This window comes from Lissotriton vulgaris, chromosome 1_1 (genome assembly GCF_964263255.1).
Source record: "Lissotriton vulgaris chromosome 1_1, aLisVul1.2, whole genome shotgun sequence".
Classification (NCBI taxonomy): domain Eukaryota; kingdom Metazoa; phylum Chordata; class Amphibia; order Caudata; family Salamandridae; genus Lissotriton; species Lissotriton vulgaris.
In genome coordinates, this window is record NC_141685.1 from 1,257,568,366 (window position 1) to 1,257,585,683 (window position 17,318).

At 40.4% G+C, this 17,318-nt stretch overlaps 1 protein-coding gene across 1 annotated transcript in view; it reads left to right on the forward strand.

Annotated features, from left to right (window-relative positions):
• NCKAP1L (NCK associated protein 1 like) overlaps positions 1-17,318 on the forward strand; it is a 1,717,783-nt gene that overhangs the window by 522,113 nt on the left and 1,178,352 nt on the right. Inside the window, exon 16 of the mRNA XM_086964598.1 lies at positions 8,209-8,354. Within this exon, the coding sequence (XP_086820724.1) occupies positions 8,209-8,354 (146 nt within the window). The remainder of the gene's footprint in view (positions 1-8,208; positions 8,355-17,318) is intronic.

Sequence of the window (17,318 nt, forward strand, 5' to 3'; positions counted from 1 at the left end):
TATGGTATACAAAAGAATGTAGGGCGGTGAAATCAGAATTATTAGCAGCAGCAAAAACAAAACGTAGGCCAGATTTGCTGAGATGTAGAGCCGTTTACATGAAGGAACTGGTTAAATCCAAGAGAGAGTGGGAAAATGGCCTATAGGCAAATCTCCATGGAGCACTGCTTACCAAGGATAATAGATCATTTTTTTAAATAGCCACAGCTTGTGCATTTTGACCTAAGGCTGATCTGGAGTTCTGTGTTTAACCTCAGGAGTGGGTCACTCACTTTAGCAGTTTATATTCACTTTGTACCGAAATGGATTAGGGGGGGGAAGAGCCTACATTTTATACTGAGTTAAACTCCGATGATATCCTAGAATTTGCTTTAAGTGAGACCCTAGCAGCCATTAGTAGGTGTCTGGCGTACAGAGCTCCAGAACCAGACAGTATTCCCAATGATTTGTATATGGCAAACCCAGATGTATGGCGACCTTATATCAACCATCTATCCATTGCAATCCTATCAGGGATGGAGATTTCTACTTTTTGGAGATTTTCAGAGAGCATCCCAATCTACAAGAAAGAGAATCAAAACGACCCAGGGAACTACAAGCCCAGTAGTTTGCTTGAGTTCTTACAAAAAAAATCTGTTGTAAACATGTGCTTGCCCACCTCCGAGACTGGATCATCAAGAACAAGGTTCTCTCCAACTACTAGGCAGGCTTTAGAAGCAACATTAGCACCAATGACAACCAGTAATTTCTGTTCACCTGACCTCTTTCTGTTATTGAAAGCTGTCAGTAATCAACGGACTCAACCTTTATGTTGCCTTCGTTGAGTTACGTGCTGCCTTCAACCTGGTCCCTAAAGGCAAGCTTTGGAGGTTTTTGGAGGCAATGGGTATTCCTGCAAGCTTACTATTCAATTCAATTGTATTTGAATATGATTTGGAACTCGATTGAGATCCACATATATGAAACATATTTAGCAACAGAAATTACAAAAGCATAAAATCCGCAAAGTACCTTCCATTTATACAAAAAACCAAAATATAAGAATCACATCTATTAATATAATTCTAGAAAACATTTAAAAAAGTTAAAAATTCTGAAACAGAACATCTCATTGGGAGGGTTGAAAGTGGCATCACGTAAAGATTTAGCCGAGGAAATGCTTAACTGTAAACAAATTGGTCTCACCCACTTACGACGGTGGACCATTAGGGCAGGGCATATAAAAAGGATATGGCCAATATCCTGAATTGAATTGTCATTGCTGCATAAATTACATTTGTCGGAACCACCATGCCATCTGGCTAGTAATTTGTTTAGAGGGAGAAGATCATGTCTCAGGAGGAACCAAAAACGGCGTAAGCCGTGAGGAAGGGTCCAGGATGCATAAGGTTGTATATGTTTAAATGAGTAAGAGTTGACAACCTCAGTGACACCTTTCTTTGCAATAAGGATATCTCTATCCCTCCTAAAACTTAACTCCCAAGTTGCCCGTTTTAATGACAGCTTTAGCTGATATGGCGTTAATGAGAAAAGAGTGGATTCCTCCAATTCTAAAAAAGTGACAGCCCTTCTAAAGTTCTTTAAAAGTAAGGAATATTCATTCATGGGACCCAGTAATTCCTTTTTAATCAAAGATCTTAAAGTAGCCGATTTACCTTTGGCTAGGTGGAAGACCCAACGTACAACTCCTGCCAGGGCCTGAACCCAGCCACCTCGTATGCCCAATTCAAGCATTATTGATCGACAATAAATGTCGCAAGAGACTACCCTCGATAGTATCTAGGAAACCCCATTGACTCAAAACTATTAGCTCGATGCCATAGAGCAGGGAAGCTGGAATTTTGCTCGAAAGGCCTCCAACAGATGTAAAAAATGTCTTCTGACAGTAGCCTTATAAAGGGCACTCAGTCCATTTCCCTGGGTCTTGGCTTTCCTAATGTTATTGTCTATGTGTGGCTTGGTACTTAAGTTACTACATACTATTTTCCCCAGGAAAACATAAGATTTTATAATTTCAAGTTTCTAGTTACCCAAAAACCAACTAAAGTTTCCGGATTTCGTTTTTCTTTTCCCTGTAATACACATTACCTTGCTTTTGGACATGTTGATTTTCAAATGATGGGACACAGCGAATAGATGCAATGCATGTAGACGAATATTTAGTCCTTTTGGAGTAAGGCCCAAGAGAAGGATATCGTCTGCATACCTTAAGCATACGACCGGTTTGTCCCCTAAAGTGGGAGCAATTCCTTCGCGTAGGGATAAAAACTGGGGTAAGTCACAAACATAAAGAGAAAACAACAAAGGAGCCAATAAACAACCCTGTTTAAGACCATTAGCTGTGGTAATTGCTTGGGATAGGCCTCTCTCTCCACCCAGCAATACTCTACACCAGGTATCAGAGTGGAGTTCCTGAATTAGATTTAACATCCTAGCTCACATACCCAAAGTGAGTAGTTTCTTCCACAGCAAGGGACGGTCAACTTTGTCGAAGGCCGTGGAGAAATCAATAAAGGCTGCATAGACCCCCCTCCTCGGACCCTGATATATTTATCAGTTATTACTTGGAGAGCGGTTAAGTTATCCAAGGTACCGTGGTTCTTTCGGAATCCCGTCTGTTCTGGGGGAAGTACATTTGCTTGGTCCACCCAATCATTGATTTGTTTCAAGAGACATCTTGCAAACACTTTGCCAATTGCATCCAAGAGGGCAATTTGGCCATAGTTTTGGGGAGATAGTCGGTCTCCCTTTTTAAAAAGGGCCACTAAGATACTCCCTTTCCACGACGGGAGGATCTTTCCGCTAGAGAAACAGGTGTTAAACACAGGGCATAGCAATTTACTCTATTTCATGCCACTCTGCTTTAGAACAGAGATGGGAAGTTCATCCGGCCCCATTGCCCTGGATGAGCGCATTTCCTTCATAGCTATTTCAATGTCCTTTTCAGATAAGGGGGCCAAAGGCTGATCACTCTCTTTAAAACCTATTGGGGAAACCCCTACTCCATTATTTGCATAGAGGGATGTGACATAATCCACCCATGATTGTTCTTCAATGGGGATAGGAAGCGGTCTGATTCTTGATCCACACCCCTCACCTATGAGGGACCAAAACTGTCTAATTTCTCCTTTGAAGGCTGCCTCTCTTAGTTTTATCCAAATATTATCCTCCCCTTCTTTCCGTAATTTTGCTTGTTGCCTTTTCCTCCTTCTTTTTAATAAAGTTACTCTGCGAGATCTTTCTGCCGATTTACACAGATATTGTTCCCTTACTAGCTTATTTATTTCTATAGTAAGTAAACGTAGGGGACAAGGAGGTATTGCAAAGCACCTTTTCTTAATTGTTTTTTTAGCTACCGATATCACTAGTTTAATAAAATCTTGGAAACACGCAATTTCGAGACCATGCCACATAGCAAGATCGTCAATTGCAGCGTCAAGAACTCTCTCCAGATCTTGTTCTGCTTTTGTGTTCCAATAACATCTTCCTGATTTTGATCCAAAACTTACCAGGTCACCATTAAGAGACCATTGGTCAGATTTGGGAGGATTTATATTCATAGAGGAAGAAAGTAGTTTATGGTCGCTAAAAACCGTTTCGATAATCCTGAGATCCTTTAATAACTCAAAGGTGTTATTCTCAACTATCACATAATCTAATATAGAATCTCCCTGATAAGATTTATGAGTAAAATTTGCAGGGGAATCAGATGGGAGCCTTCCGTTCTCTATGATCCCATCCATAACGGACAGTTCTTTAAGAAGTATCTTCCCTCGCTTGTTTGTTTTAATATTCTCTGGAAGGAGAGCTTGGGGGATCTGAAATGATTCTTCTTTATATTTGTCGGGAAACAGGCTCATGCTTAAGTTAGAGATTTTACAATTCAAGTCCCCTACTAAAATTATATTAGGGGAGGGAGATTTATCCCTAAGACTCTGAATATAGATGAAAACCTTTTTTAAAGTTTCGTTAAAACTAGCTTCAGGGGGAATATAGGCGTTAATCAGCACTAGGAGTTTAGACACCATGGCATTGTCCTGGCCAAATAGTGTTCTAGCTTGGAAAAGGTTACAAGAATCCAAGTAGTGGGAAAAATTCAATTTTATCCGATTGGATAACAAACATGCAATTCCCCCCTTAGCGTGGCCTTTCCTGGTGGGAACAGCGTAACCTTCAAGTACAAAATAGTCCCTTCCTGTTTGAAGTTTCTCTGAGCACCAAGTCTCCTGGAGACAGATCACACTGGCTTCTAAAGACATAAGGAATTGGATTTTTTCAGGACAATTCTTTAACCCAGCACAGTTCCAGGAGAGTAGCAATATATCATCGCTAAAGATGAGGATTAGGCGGGTACTCAATAGACAATTTCTTCAAAAGAACACCTGGTAACCAATTCCAGCGAAGGGTTTCATCTATGACTGTATCCTGAGGGAGGGGTATAGGAGGATTAAGGTAAGATACAAGACGATGATCTTTTGATAAGCAAATTTTTAAATCATCGAAACCGCTGGAATGTTGCGCATTTCTAGGTTCTACCTGCAGGGATGATAGAGTAGACCCTAAAGGCCTTGAAGTCTTACGAGGTCTGACAGAGTGGAGATTCCCCCAAACAGGCATAACATCAATCCCTCTACTCTGAAATTCTCCAGACCGTTGTAAAATTAGATTGACCAGTAATTTGGAGTAAAATTTTACCCTCGTTAAGTTTCTACCCTCTGACTTCAGAATCCGTACTAGGTCTATATCTGCCGATTGTAGCAATTTCAATTTTACCGATTCCTGAAAATATTTAAGTAGTGATCTATTTAGCGTGCAATCAGCATCAAAGAGGGTGAGGAAATCGAGAACAAGGGTATCAACGTTCTCCCTTTATATCAACAAGAGAGATAGGGCGAGAGTGAACACTCCTGTACCCCATCCAGTATATCAAGAACAACTAAGGAGTGACTCTGTGTAACGTAACATACGTGTCAAACAAAATAAAAGTGACAGGTTATTCAAAAAACCCTACCTGGTAAAGCTACTTTAGGATTTGACATTTCCGATCCTGATATCCAGAAGGCAAAAACCCAGTGGACAGGAATAAATGCATCCAACAGGGAAAGACAAGTAACCTCTTGTTTAGAAGGACCCTCACTCACCACTAGTTGGTGACATGCTTCATCATCGGGTCCCCGCTGGGGTGGCCGAATGCCCCCAGCGTGCTACAACTCCTGAGTTACAGCGGAGCGGGTTGATGGTGAGTGTAATAGTGATTAAATTCAAAAAGAATGTGCAAAATATGTGAGTGCAAAGTTAAAAAATACTAGGTTGGAACCCAAACAAAATATTTAATGCGGGCCAACCTGTATTAGGGTTAAAAACGTGAAAGACGGACAACCAAAGGTTCTATATTAGGAGACCTGTGTCCTTAATTATAATATCTGGTCAACATGTTTCAGCTGTCAAAAAGCGGAATCGCACAGCATTCGTCAGGACCACAACTAACTGGCACTCCGGTGGTGTGTACGCGCTAAGGTACACCCGCCCGTGAGGCACTTAATGTGAAAAATTAAAAATTAGTAAAGGTGTAGTTACTCACGGATATTACCCGTGCCGGCACACTGTGGATTACAGCAGCCAAAGATACAGATTCGAGGAAGAAAAATGACTTCTTGGGTCAGAGCGTTGCGGGAAATGTTCACGAGGCGTCCACTTTCTGTGCTCGCGACTCCCCGCCCAGCACCTATGCTCAAGGATTGCCGTCTGCCCGAAAGTCACAGTGTGCCGGCACGGGTAATATCCGTGAGTAACTACACCTTTACTAATTTTTAATTTTTCACATTAAGTGCCTCACGGGAGGGTGTACCTTAGCGCGTACACACCACCGGAGTGCCATTTAGTTGTGGTCCTGACGAATGCTGTGCGATCCCGCTTTTTGACAGCAGAAACATGTTGACCAGATATTATAATTAAGGACACAGGTCTCCTAATATAGAACCTTTGGTTGTCCGTCTTTCACGTTTTTAACCCTAATGCAGGTTGGCCCGCATTAAATATTTTGTTTGGGTTCCAACATAGTATTTTTTAACTTTGCACTCACATATTTTGCACATTCTTTTTGAGTTTAATCACTATTACACTCACCATCAACCCGCTCCGCTGTAACTCAGGCGTTGTAGCACGCTGGGGGGGCATTCGGCCACCCCAGCGGGGACCCGATGATGAAGCATGTCACCAACTAGTGGTGAGTGAGGGTCCTTCTAAACAAAAGGTTACTTGTCTTTCCCTGTTGGAAACATTTATTCTTGTCCACTGGGTTTTTGCCTCCTGGATATTAGGATCGGAAATGTCAAATCCTAAAGTAGCTTTACCAGGTAGGGTTTTTTGAATAACCTGTCACTTTTATTTTGTTTGACACGTATGTTACGTTACACAGAGTCACTCCTTAGTTGTTCTTAATATCAACGTTCTCCTCCATGGGGATTTCAGGGGACTTTTGACAAACCACCACTCTTTCCCTTTTTTTGCAGTAGGGACTTGCCAAAGGATTGAGAGCGGTGGAAACAGAGCCGATAGAAATGATCTCATTTTTTGGGGGAATTTGAATTAACAAATCCCGCTTTGTCACAAGGGGCCCACCTGTAGTGCTGGGAATATACTGCTTACTAGACATTCTGGTGAGGTTACACACAGAAAATCATGCCCAAGGACGGTGGGGAAGTAGTGGGAAGCTTGCCGAGCCCTTTGGGATTAACTGAGGTGTAAGGCAAGGTTGTGTACTTGCCCTCACCCTATTTTCGTTGTATTTTAATGGTGTGGCTGAACACTTGATGAAGTCACTCCTCCTTTGGCCCGAAAATTGCACATCCAGTTCAGATTTAAGGCTCTACCAACAAACCAGTTCTGTAGTAAGTGGACATCAGACTCTGTTAGGTGTAGTCTTTGCCCTGCATGTGACGATGCGTCTGAAACTGTTACCCATATATCATTTTCCTGTCCGATGTATCGCACGAGAGAGCAAAATGGGCTGTTCCAATATGAATGAATCTGGGCACTAGACAGCACCTGGAAGCTTTTAGAGTGATGGTCTTTTCCATGGCCAAATTTTGCTCTCAGTTTTCAGGTTTAGCATAGGTGAAGAGCAGTTGATGCCCATAAATGTATAGCCAAGTTGGCTAGGGCTAACTGTTTTTTTATACTGAATTCTAGTGATTCTATGGAAAATTGACTTTATTGAGGTGTTGCTGTGATTTTTAATTTTGTTCTAAAAATTGGATTATATGTTACTAATTCTGTCTTTTATTGATTGGCCTATCCCATTCTACCATTGGCCCATAATTATATCGGAAATTTAGCACCAATGCACTTTGTTACTTTCCTATAAACAGGGAGCTCTGGTGGTGGAAACTGTACGCTCTTAGACATCATGCACTTTTCTTCCACCCCTAAAACAATATATCATGAATAGTAGGGATGGTCTCCGTGAAACCTTTGGTGTTTTAAAAATTATGTTGGCACTTTATCACCTGTACACTTTTATATTTTCTAGTAGGAAGCTGGTTGATACCATGGAATTGCTAACAACTTTGTTATGCTAGCCAACTAGTGAATTCTGTTAGTGCTCTTATATGGCTCATAAGCAGGAGCTAACACTCCAATCTATCACTATTCCTTGACTTTCGTCCTTTAGAAATTTCTTTGGTGCATTCTTTGCGTATATTTATGTTAGTGAAGAAAGTATCAGTATTTGTAATGCAATTTAAGACCGCTTTTTTACTTTTTTTAAAAACTCTTTTTAGCACGTGTTCAACCTTTTAACTCATATCTGAGGGAATATGTGTAATATTGTTCTATGTTTTATTGCACGTTTTTATGCTGAATTCATATATGTACAACTTTTATGATCTTGACGACCGAAATAAAGTTTTTTTTCTTTATGATGATGATGACACCATTAGTGGCATCATAAATTATATCTGTGAAAGATTTACTGACCATTGTACTGAAAATGGATGATCTTCCGCTTACAAGACAACCTTAGCTCTAATTTGTAATTATTTTTATTTTTCTAAGATAAAGGGTCTTAAAAAAGGCAACCCCAATGAGAATGATCATAAACCTTATCCTACAGGTCAGCAATGCCTTTTAGAAGTGAGAGTAGAACCATCAGTATTGTAGGGAACAGTAGCCCATCTTCTAAGCTGCTGATATTTTTCTTCCCATTAGGCATACACCAGTGTGGCCAAAGCTCCCCTGCACCTACGAGATAACACAGATCTTGGAAAGGTGATGAACCTAATCAGCTTTCACACATTGATGTTAGATTCCACTGAGGACTTACTCATTGAGACAGCTGATCTCTCCATCCTATGGTGAGTGTCAATCCCTGGTCTGTTGTCCTGCACTTACTTAGGCATGTAAATGGAGGCATCCATCTTTCCGAACCAAGGGCAAGAGATTTGAATTATGCAAATGCACGTTTAATGGATCTTCAGATGTCACTACTGTGTCATTGGACATCTTCACAGCATTCATTTTGCATTTCTGAAGCCTGGGTCCACTTCATGTATAAAGTGCATAGAATTTGTCTTGTGAATGTGTACTCTCCTTTCACATTCGGTTGCATTTCTGTGTCATATCATTAGCTGCCTCTTTATCTTTAGTGTGTCTATTCTCCTCTCTGTGCATCTAGAGGCACTTATCGACTTTGTCATCACTAGTCTTGTACCTTATTTCCCTTTAAAGGCATATAGTAACACTACCCTTGATGGGCATGGTCACTTTCCTACCTATGTCCTATACAACCTATGTTTCTCCGCTGCTGGGATGCATCGCCTCCAAGCATCTTGGGATACCTTGAGATGCCTTTAGCTTTTGGTATGTTCCCATTTTCTGTAAGGTCGTGTTTCTGATTGATAGTGTGTTCTCTTCCTAAGTTGTGGAAATTCTTGATCTCTTTTTAAGTGCAGACTTCCTGTATGTCTTTGGAGGCGCATGTCTTTGGATATGTACCCTCATTGTGTTAAATGTATTCTTCTCTCAGGGATTTTTGGATTAGCTTCTTTGTAATGAGGCCATCTCCTCCTTATTTCTCGATGGATGGGGTTTCTATCTGTGTCCTGAAATGACTTTTATCTCTTTGGTTAGAGATATATCTCATCTGTGTGTTCTACTATGCATCCCTTCTCTTTTGCAGTGAATGTGTCACCTCTCTCATATGCTGCTTTATCACTTCATGTAAGAAGCCCATAATTTTGCTGTTATCCGAGTTTTTCAATGTGTTTCTCATTTGTACCTTTGAATATGTTTCTTCTCTATTCACTTGGATGCCTTCTTTTTCTGTCAAATTTATGAAACTCGTGACCATTGTACAGTGATGTCCGAAACATTCAACAACAGCGCACATATTTACCTACAATGCAAGCCCTTCTTACCATAGGAAATCAAAGCACGCTTTATCTTAAAACCTCCTTACTAGCAAAGTTCTTTAAAGCTACATCTAATCGTCTTTATAGATCTAGGCTCAATATATTTACTTATTTAAAAATACAATACCATCAAGTAGTTTGATGAAGTGTAGGAAAGCTTATTTGTCACTGATAGCTTAAATGTGACTTAATTGACTTCACATAACCTAACATCACATTGCTCACCTACTTTGCAAAACATGTATTCAATTAAGATCTCAAGTGATTGGTAAGAATTGTCTTCCTAAATTCAGATTTACTTTAATGCCAGGAGTTCCTAAATTTCTCCTGTCCTGTGTGCTGTGTGCTAAGCTCAAACAATTTTTGATAATGATGTTATACTGGTATTAGGCTGTTAGCCTGGCACCTTGCTCATTGGAAGCCTGCAAACTCATCTGCCTTAAGGTTCAGCACTCACCCTCAACATTTTCAAAGTTAACATGATCCCTCTGGCCACTGCCATCCATGCACACAACATCAACATCCGCTCCTACAGCAAAGACGCTCAGCACTAGAAACAAGTACACCGCCTGCATGACCAAGGTCACTAACTGGATGAAAGCCACATGTCTCAAGCTCAACACCGACAAGAAAGAAGTAGTGATCTTCAACATGAGCATCTCACCATGGGACTCCAACTGGTGGCCGGTGGAACTCTAACACGCAGCTTCACCCAAATCCCATGCCAGGAACCTTGGAATAATCATTGACAGCAAACTGGACATGACTGCACAAGTCAATGCTGTCTTTGCATTCTGCTTCCACACCCTGAAGATGCTGAGGTAGATCTTCAAATAGCTCCCAGGCAACACTAAGAAACCTGTCCCCCACACCCTAGTCACCAGCAAGTTGGACTATGACAACACCCTCCATACCAGGATCACCAAGTAACTCACTACAAGACTACAAATCAGCCAGAACTCGGCAGTCAGACTCATCCTCAACCTTTCACTCAGAACTCACATCACTAAGCCTCAGAGAGCTCCCAATACACAAATGAGGTCAATTCAGACTCCTCACACCCACATTCAAGGCATTACGCAACTCAAGCCTCACCTACCTCACCAGTCATATATCCTTCCACCCACCACCTATACACTTTACCTCTGCAGGACTCCTGCGCACACATATCCCACTCATGCAAAAAACTAGTTCAGGAAAAAGGACATTCTCTTACATTGCTACTGGCTTTTCAATTAACTAACCTAACACCTTACATAGGCAGAGCTACAATTAACTAACCGAACATAAGGAGAGCTAGGCACACACACATGCTAAGAGTGAGGATACCCTTGCGGGTGATAGTGCGCATTACAAATACACATAATGTAAATCTGCCATTCCAGAGAGCTTCATGGATTTCAACCACCTACATTTGCTACAAACCAAGAATCGTTCCAGAACTCAGCATCTAGATTTAATGTGTAATTGTCTTTTCACACACAAGATAACCTAGACTTTACATTGATAGTTGATTTGGGGAATACCATCCTGAGCCCATTTGCACACCGTAGAAAATAATTTTCCAGGCTTGATAATCACTTCCTAAATCAGCAATGGTTGTGCATTGTGGAATTATAGGTACATGACCTTTACCCTTCAGGAGCTAAATACCTACAGTCCAAAGCCCCACTCTCTCTCTCATCTATCACGAAAAGTCCACCACACCCATTATTATCATCACACCTCTCCCACATAACATTCTGTGTGAACTCCTTCTCTAAAGATTCTTTCCTTAAAATGTTAGTATGAATACTGCCTGGTCAATAGACTGAGCAACACAATTAGAGATGTAGAAGAATCTCTTGTCTTAGTGTCCCATGTGGGTTTGCACCCTATTGACTCTATACACAAGCAAGGTTTGCTGATTTGAGCATGCTCCGAACCAGGCCGAAATTTAATTGTAATGTGATGGCTTACTCCAAGACTAGTAATCAGTGGAATGGTTATGTGCCTTTAATAAATGAATTCAATATTTAATATACATGGGGTATTCCTTCAATCTTAGATATAAGTCAACAACAGTCAATAATTCATCACTGGATCAATTTGCTAGAAGGCATAAAATAACATCTGATTCTAATCTTCATTAAGAGATGGAAGAAATGGTCTCTGTTGTTCAGACTTAGCATCACCAATCTATGTGCCATTTCAATCAATTTAAGACAACTCACCATCTCTAGTCAAACAAATAAAAAACCTTGGTGTCACATTTTACTTCTATTATTTTGCAATTCACATATTTATTGATTGTGAAGTATGTAATGTTTAAATTGTAAAGCATGCATTAATGTTATCTTGCATAACTCTCCTCCACAGAATACCAATTTAAATTGACATGCAGGGAACCATGATGCAAAATGAGAAAATGAGCAGATAAGATTAGGGAAATAAAAATATAATGCATTATGGGGTGTCAATTTTGCAACCAACTCTGTCCCAAAGCAATTGAAAGGACCATCATATAACCAACTTATTTTCTAGATACAATATATCTCAGCACTGGCCACAGTTATCGGTGAAACAACATCTATTTTTGTATCACTTTTTTTGGTTGAAGTTTATGAAAACAAAGTATCAAGAGAGTAATACAAGATACATAGAAGGTAGGAGGCATGGGGCCATGGCAAGACATAATGGTAAACTCCAGGGATAGTTTACCAATGATAAGCACATTTAATACATAAATCTACATGCAGTGACCACATATAGGTGTTGGTAGATATGGATCTATGGTAAGATAACAATGGTAGCATCCAGTATAGGTTACCAAGAAGAACCACATGGATACAACACTTTGCTTGCTGTAACAATAAAGCTATACATATTGTACTACGGTCTGTAAGTGGAATGATAAGTCATGGTTGCCATCTATAGTGAGGGGTTATTGTAATGGTGTTATAGGTGAAAGTAATCTGTTTGAATGCTCATTTGTCATCCTTGAAGGGCTAATGGTGACTTGGTTTATATCTTGTATCACACTAGGCATAGGATAGGATAGAGGGCAAAGGAAGAATGAAAAGGGAGGTGACGGAGCAGATGCATGTCTCATGTGGTCAGTATGTGAAAGAGTGTATATTGAGTGGCATACTCTTGGGTGTGGAGGTTGGAGTATTGGATAACGACCTAGTATTTATATTTTGAGTGAATACGTTGAGAAGTTTCCACAGCTTATTTGAACATTTTGGTATACTTACTTGGTTAACATGCATTCTATGGGTGCTGCCTATGCCGGTAGCACATTTCCACTATGTGTGAAAGCAAATATGGTTGGCTGATTTCCATTCGACCAGAATTAGTTTGATCACAATTGTTAATACTAACTCTAGTAGGTTGTTATCATCTGCATTAAGCGGGAGGGGTGTTAGAGCGGCTAGAGGGCCAGAGTTATGGTTGGGAAATCTAATCCTATTTACGATTTGAAAATCCTAATACTACAGAAATATCCTGGTACAGCTTAATAAATTTATAGCTAAATAAAATGTGTTCAGAGTCACCTTTTTGTCTTTACAGTTTCAGGAGAGATTTGAATCATTCAGATTCAGCTTCTCAAGTTTATCCAGGGTCCGGAATATTTGAACGATTGAGGATCAATTTGATTGTGAAAGGGAAGGGACACATTTGGTTTTTATTGCACTGTTGCAAATCTTTGACTGGATTGCATCTGAGATGGAGGTCTGCCCACGTTCTTGAATTCAATCTTCAACTTCTTTTATAGGTTTTTTTTGCACAAGCATTCACAATGTTATACATTATTGAAATTGCATGTCCTGAGGAGTTTATTTTTCTGATTAGAGGTAAGATATCCAGGAATTATAGTGTGCCCAATTTAGATTTTTTTTGCTTAGTTCTGGGAAAGCTGTAAAAAAAGGGCTGGGGAACCGAAGTAGACCCGGCAAAAATGTTTAAACCAGCCACGAACCCTTTGTCTCCTTGTACAGCCTCTGTCAACCCATTCACTCTCTCTCCTCTGTCTCTTCTCCTTCTCTGATCGCTTTCTCTCAACCTTCCTCCTTCCTCTCTTGACGCCTCCTTGTGCCTGCTATGCAACTAACCTCTGAGAGCTGGGGAAAAGTGACAAAGGCAGTTGGACCACTCTTAGGCTTTTCAAAATTGGCCTCCAATGGCACTAATCCACTGGAGAAGTGCCTGATAAAATAACAGGCCTGTCCGGCCCCGTATAGAGGATTAGGAAGGGAGTAAATGTGTTGAAGTGCCATAAAAAATAAAGGGTTGTCAGTAGAATAGAGTTCACTGATACTTGAAAATGCCTTTACTAAACAAGCACATCCCAACACAAGTGGCGGGTCTATTCAGGTTTGAGAGTCGGTATCAAACTAGATGTGAAGGTAATTAGAGGTAAATTATCTTTTTTAGGGTTTAAAATCTGCCCCACCATGATATCTACTTAAGTGACCAGTTGCCTAAAAGAGCTTAATTTTGGCTGGTTTTCTTTGTTGATTATATCTTACTGATTCCATCAGTTCATTTCTGAACCATATTCCCAGGTATTTAAAATATTTTGGTTGCCACTGCAGGCCACTGTGTCTAATGCAATCTGGAAGTTAGGTTGGTAGTAGAACCTCTGTTTTCTCTGTATTCAGAGTATAACTAGATATGTGAGAGAACTTGTGAATAAGAGCCGACAGGGCTGTGCTTGTGGTGTCAGCCTCCTCAGTGAGTATTAAGATGTCATGCATGTAAGCTTCTGTTTTGAGTTTGTCAAATGTAAATAAATGCCTTTTATATTCTCACAATTATTTGTGATTTGTGATAGGGAATGAATTGCAAATAGAAATAGTAGGGGAGATAGAGGACATCCTTGAGATGTGTCTTGACATAACTTGATTGGCTCTCACAGGTTGTCATTAGTTCTGATTCTTGCTGATGTGCGCGCTTATAGCGTCAATTCCTTTTTAATGAAATGTGACCCAATTCAGGCTGATGGAATACTGACCCAGCGTAAGGCCATGATACTATATCAAGCACCTTTTTCACATGCAGGGCAATGGTGGCAGCTGGAGGCTGTGATAAGCATGATTTCTCTGTGATATTGCAAAAGGTGTGGGTACTGTCACAGGCAAGTCTACTTTTGACAAAACCAGAATGTGATTTATTGATTCGTTCTGTCATTATCCCCTCCAGAAAATTAGCTAGGACTTTAGCAAACCGTTTTGTGCCCATATTAATGATGTATATTCGCCTATATATTTTCGAGGTGTTATTTTTAAGCATGGGCGGAAAATCCGTTTCGCTCGCGGATTTTGCGGATTTTCGGTAAATTCGCAATCCGCGAGATTTGCGAATCTCCCGCAAAATCCGCAAATCCGCGAGCAGCGGATTTTGCTCGCACTGTTCGCGTGAGTTCGCGCCCCGCGAATAAGTGCAAAATTGCAGAAATACGATCTTAGCAAAACTGAAACTACTTACCAGGTTCAAAAGTTCAGGCTCATCATTAGTAGCCATTTCCTGTAGTGCTTCCTGAGGGGCCCCTCCAGAGTTCAGTTGCCAGTTGCAACTATTATGTGACCCTGCTCTGAACCTCAGAATAGTTACACATATGCCACAAAGGTCCTGAATTACAGCTAAGGGAGACAAGCAGGAGCCAGGCTGGAAGTTCAAATCCATTAATCAGCCCCTAATTCATTATTGTCAGTTGGGGCAGGGCAGGTGTTGTAACTAATTTTGCAACAATGAAAGCACTTAGCAAGTGCAAAAGATCACTAATCAGGAAGCACTAAGGAAGCAGGTGCCAGCTAAAAAAATATTCTGTGACACATTAATCAGCCCCAAATTAATTCAGGTCACTTGAGGCAGGGAAGGTGTGCTTGCGTTGCCATAATAATGTACACTGACTGGACAACCAGAGGGTGCTGTGATGAAACAGAGGGTGGCATTGGTGGGCCAGAGGGTGGCATGAGTAGTCAGAGAGTGGCAGTGGTGACAGAGAGTGGCAGTGATGAAGAAGAGTGTCCCAAACAGGCTGGACACGTAGAAACAACAAGTTCGCGAAACTTGCGACCCGACAGGTAAGTTCGCAATTTGCGACATTGTACAAAACCCTCGCGAACTGGCAGAAACCCGCGCAAACACAAAAAAAAAAAATCCGCAAATTCGCGAGAATTCGCGGATTTTGCGGATTGCGAGTTCGCAAATCCGCAAAATTCGCGAACGCGAGATTCGCAAAATTCGCCCATGCTTAGTTATTTTCCCTAATTCGTTATGACTGCGATGGCCGCTTCGGCTGCTGTGCCCGTGAAATGTTTGAGAGCTACTACAAAGGGGTCAATGATCATGTTGCAAAATCTCTTATAGAAAACATTTGGGAAGCCATTGGAACTGGGGGCTTTGCCTAAGGAAATTGACTTGATGGCATAAATGATGTCTTCTTTCCGAAGAGGTTTATTTATGGCAAGTCTTGTAGTTTCTGAGGGTGTATTACTAGAAATACTGTTTAGGAACTTAGAGCTTGTTTTCTTTGTTATTGTTTGAATAGATTGGTATAAAAAAATCATAAATTAATTTTGTTATATTTTTAGTCAAGATTTTCCCTGTTTAGCCTGTATTAATAGTGTGATTTTTTTTTGTTTCTTTCGAAGTTTACATAGGCAGCAAGGATTTTCTTGATTTCTTTGAACTATACTAATTTTTCACTCCTGTGCGTATACCTATAGTTATGGACTACTACGTACAATGTTGTTGTAGTCATATTTATGTTTTTGGAGTGTATCCAAGTATTACACATTTTTGGAGTGTGAATGTTTTCATTACGCAACTCTGAATTCTTTGGACAAGTTATCGAATTTGATTTTAATAATGCAATTTTTCTCTACATCATTAGGTTTAGGCCTCTTGTATGGCATTTTAAAGTGTCCAAGATTGTTGCATTTGAGGAGGGTGAACCCCTTATTATCTTTAGCAAACAATTGTTTGTTATTTGCTTTTTAGCTCTTTGGCATAAGAATCCTCCTCCAGCAACTCTGGGTTCATATGCCAGGATCTATTTCTATTAGTGTTAGAAGTATTTTATAGAGTTATAGTAATACACTCTTGGTCTGAGATTAGCATTGGTTCTATAGCACTCGGTTGCTGAGTGTCATACAGTGAAGTCTCTGAGAGATAATCAGTCCGTGTGTATCTTTGATGTGGAACTGAGAAGAAGGTAGCCTCACAACCATCTGGGATCTTTATAACTATTTTTGAGTCTGGAAATAGTCCATCTCCCTTCATCATCGATGGTTCAGCCCAGAGCCTTTTCGATTTTGCAGTGATGATACTTTTTCTTTAACACTTGGCACCCGAGGAAGTTATGTCATCATCCTCGTCTGCCTTCGGAGCTAAGGCTTTGCTGTCCCTGGATTTTAATTGTTGAAGAAAGGCTATACAGCTTTTAATTTTGCACAACAATCCAATACTTTAATTTTCTTTATTTGGTGGTTGAGCTTTTAGGGTTTAAAGATATGAGTTTGATGTAAGCCACCATGACTAGTTAGGATTTTTAAGTGGTGTGGTGTAATTGGGTCGGCATAGCTACAGGGATTTATATTTGTCCTGGAACTCCAAGATTCCTGTGATTGACTTTCTGTATATTGTGAACTGTTGTGAGTGTCATTAGTAATGGGAACTTCCTGCACTTCCATGTAAGAGCTAGGGTGGATCCCTGGGGGGGGGGCTCCTTTGTTGCCTGGGGCATGCTTTAAAAAGTAGTTTGATTTATCTGACACAGTTTTTGAAGTATGAAGAAAACAGCTTTAGCACTGTGTATTTAAGCCCTATAAATTACTTTAGGGTGATTGGAAGAGTTTTGTGATTAACCGTGTCAAATTTTGAAGAAAGGTTCAGGAGTATGCCCAGACATGATTCCCCTTT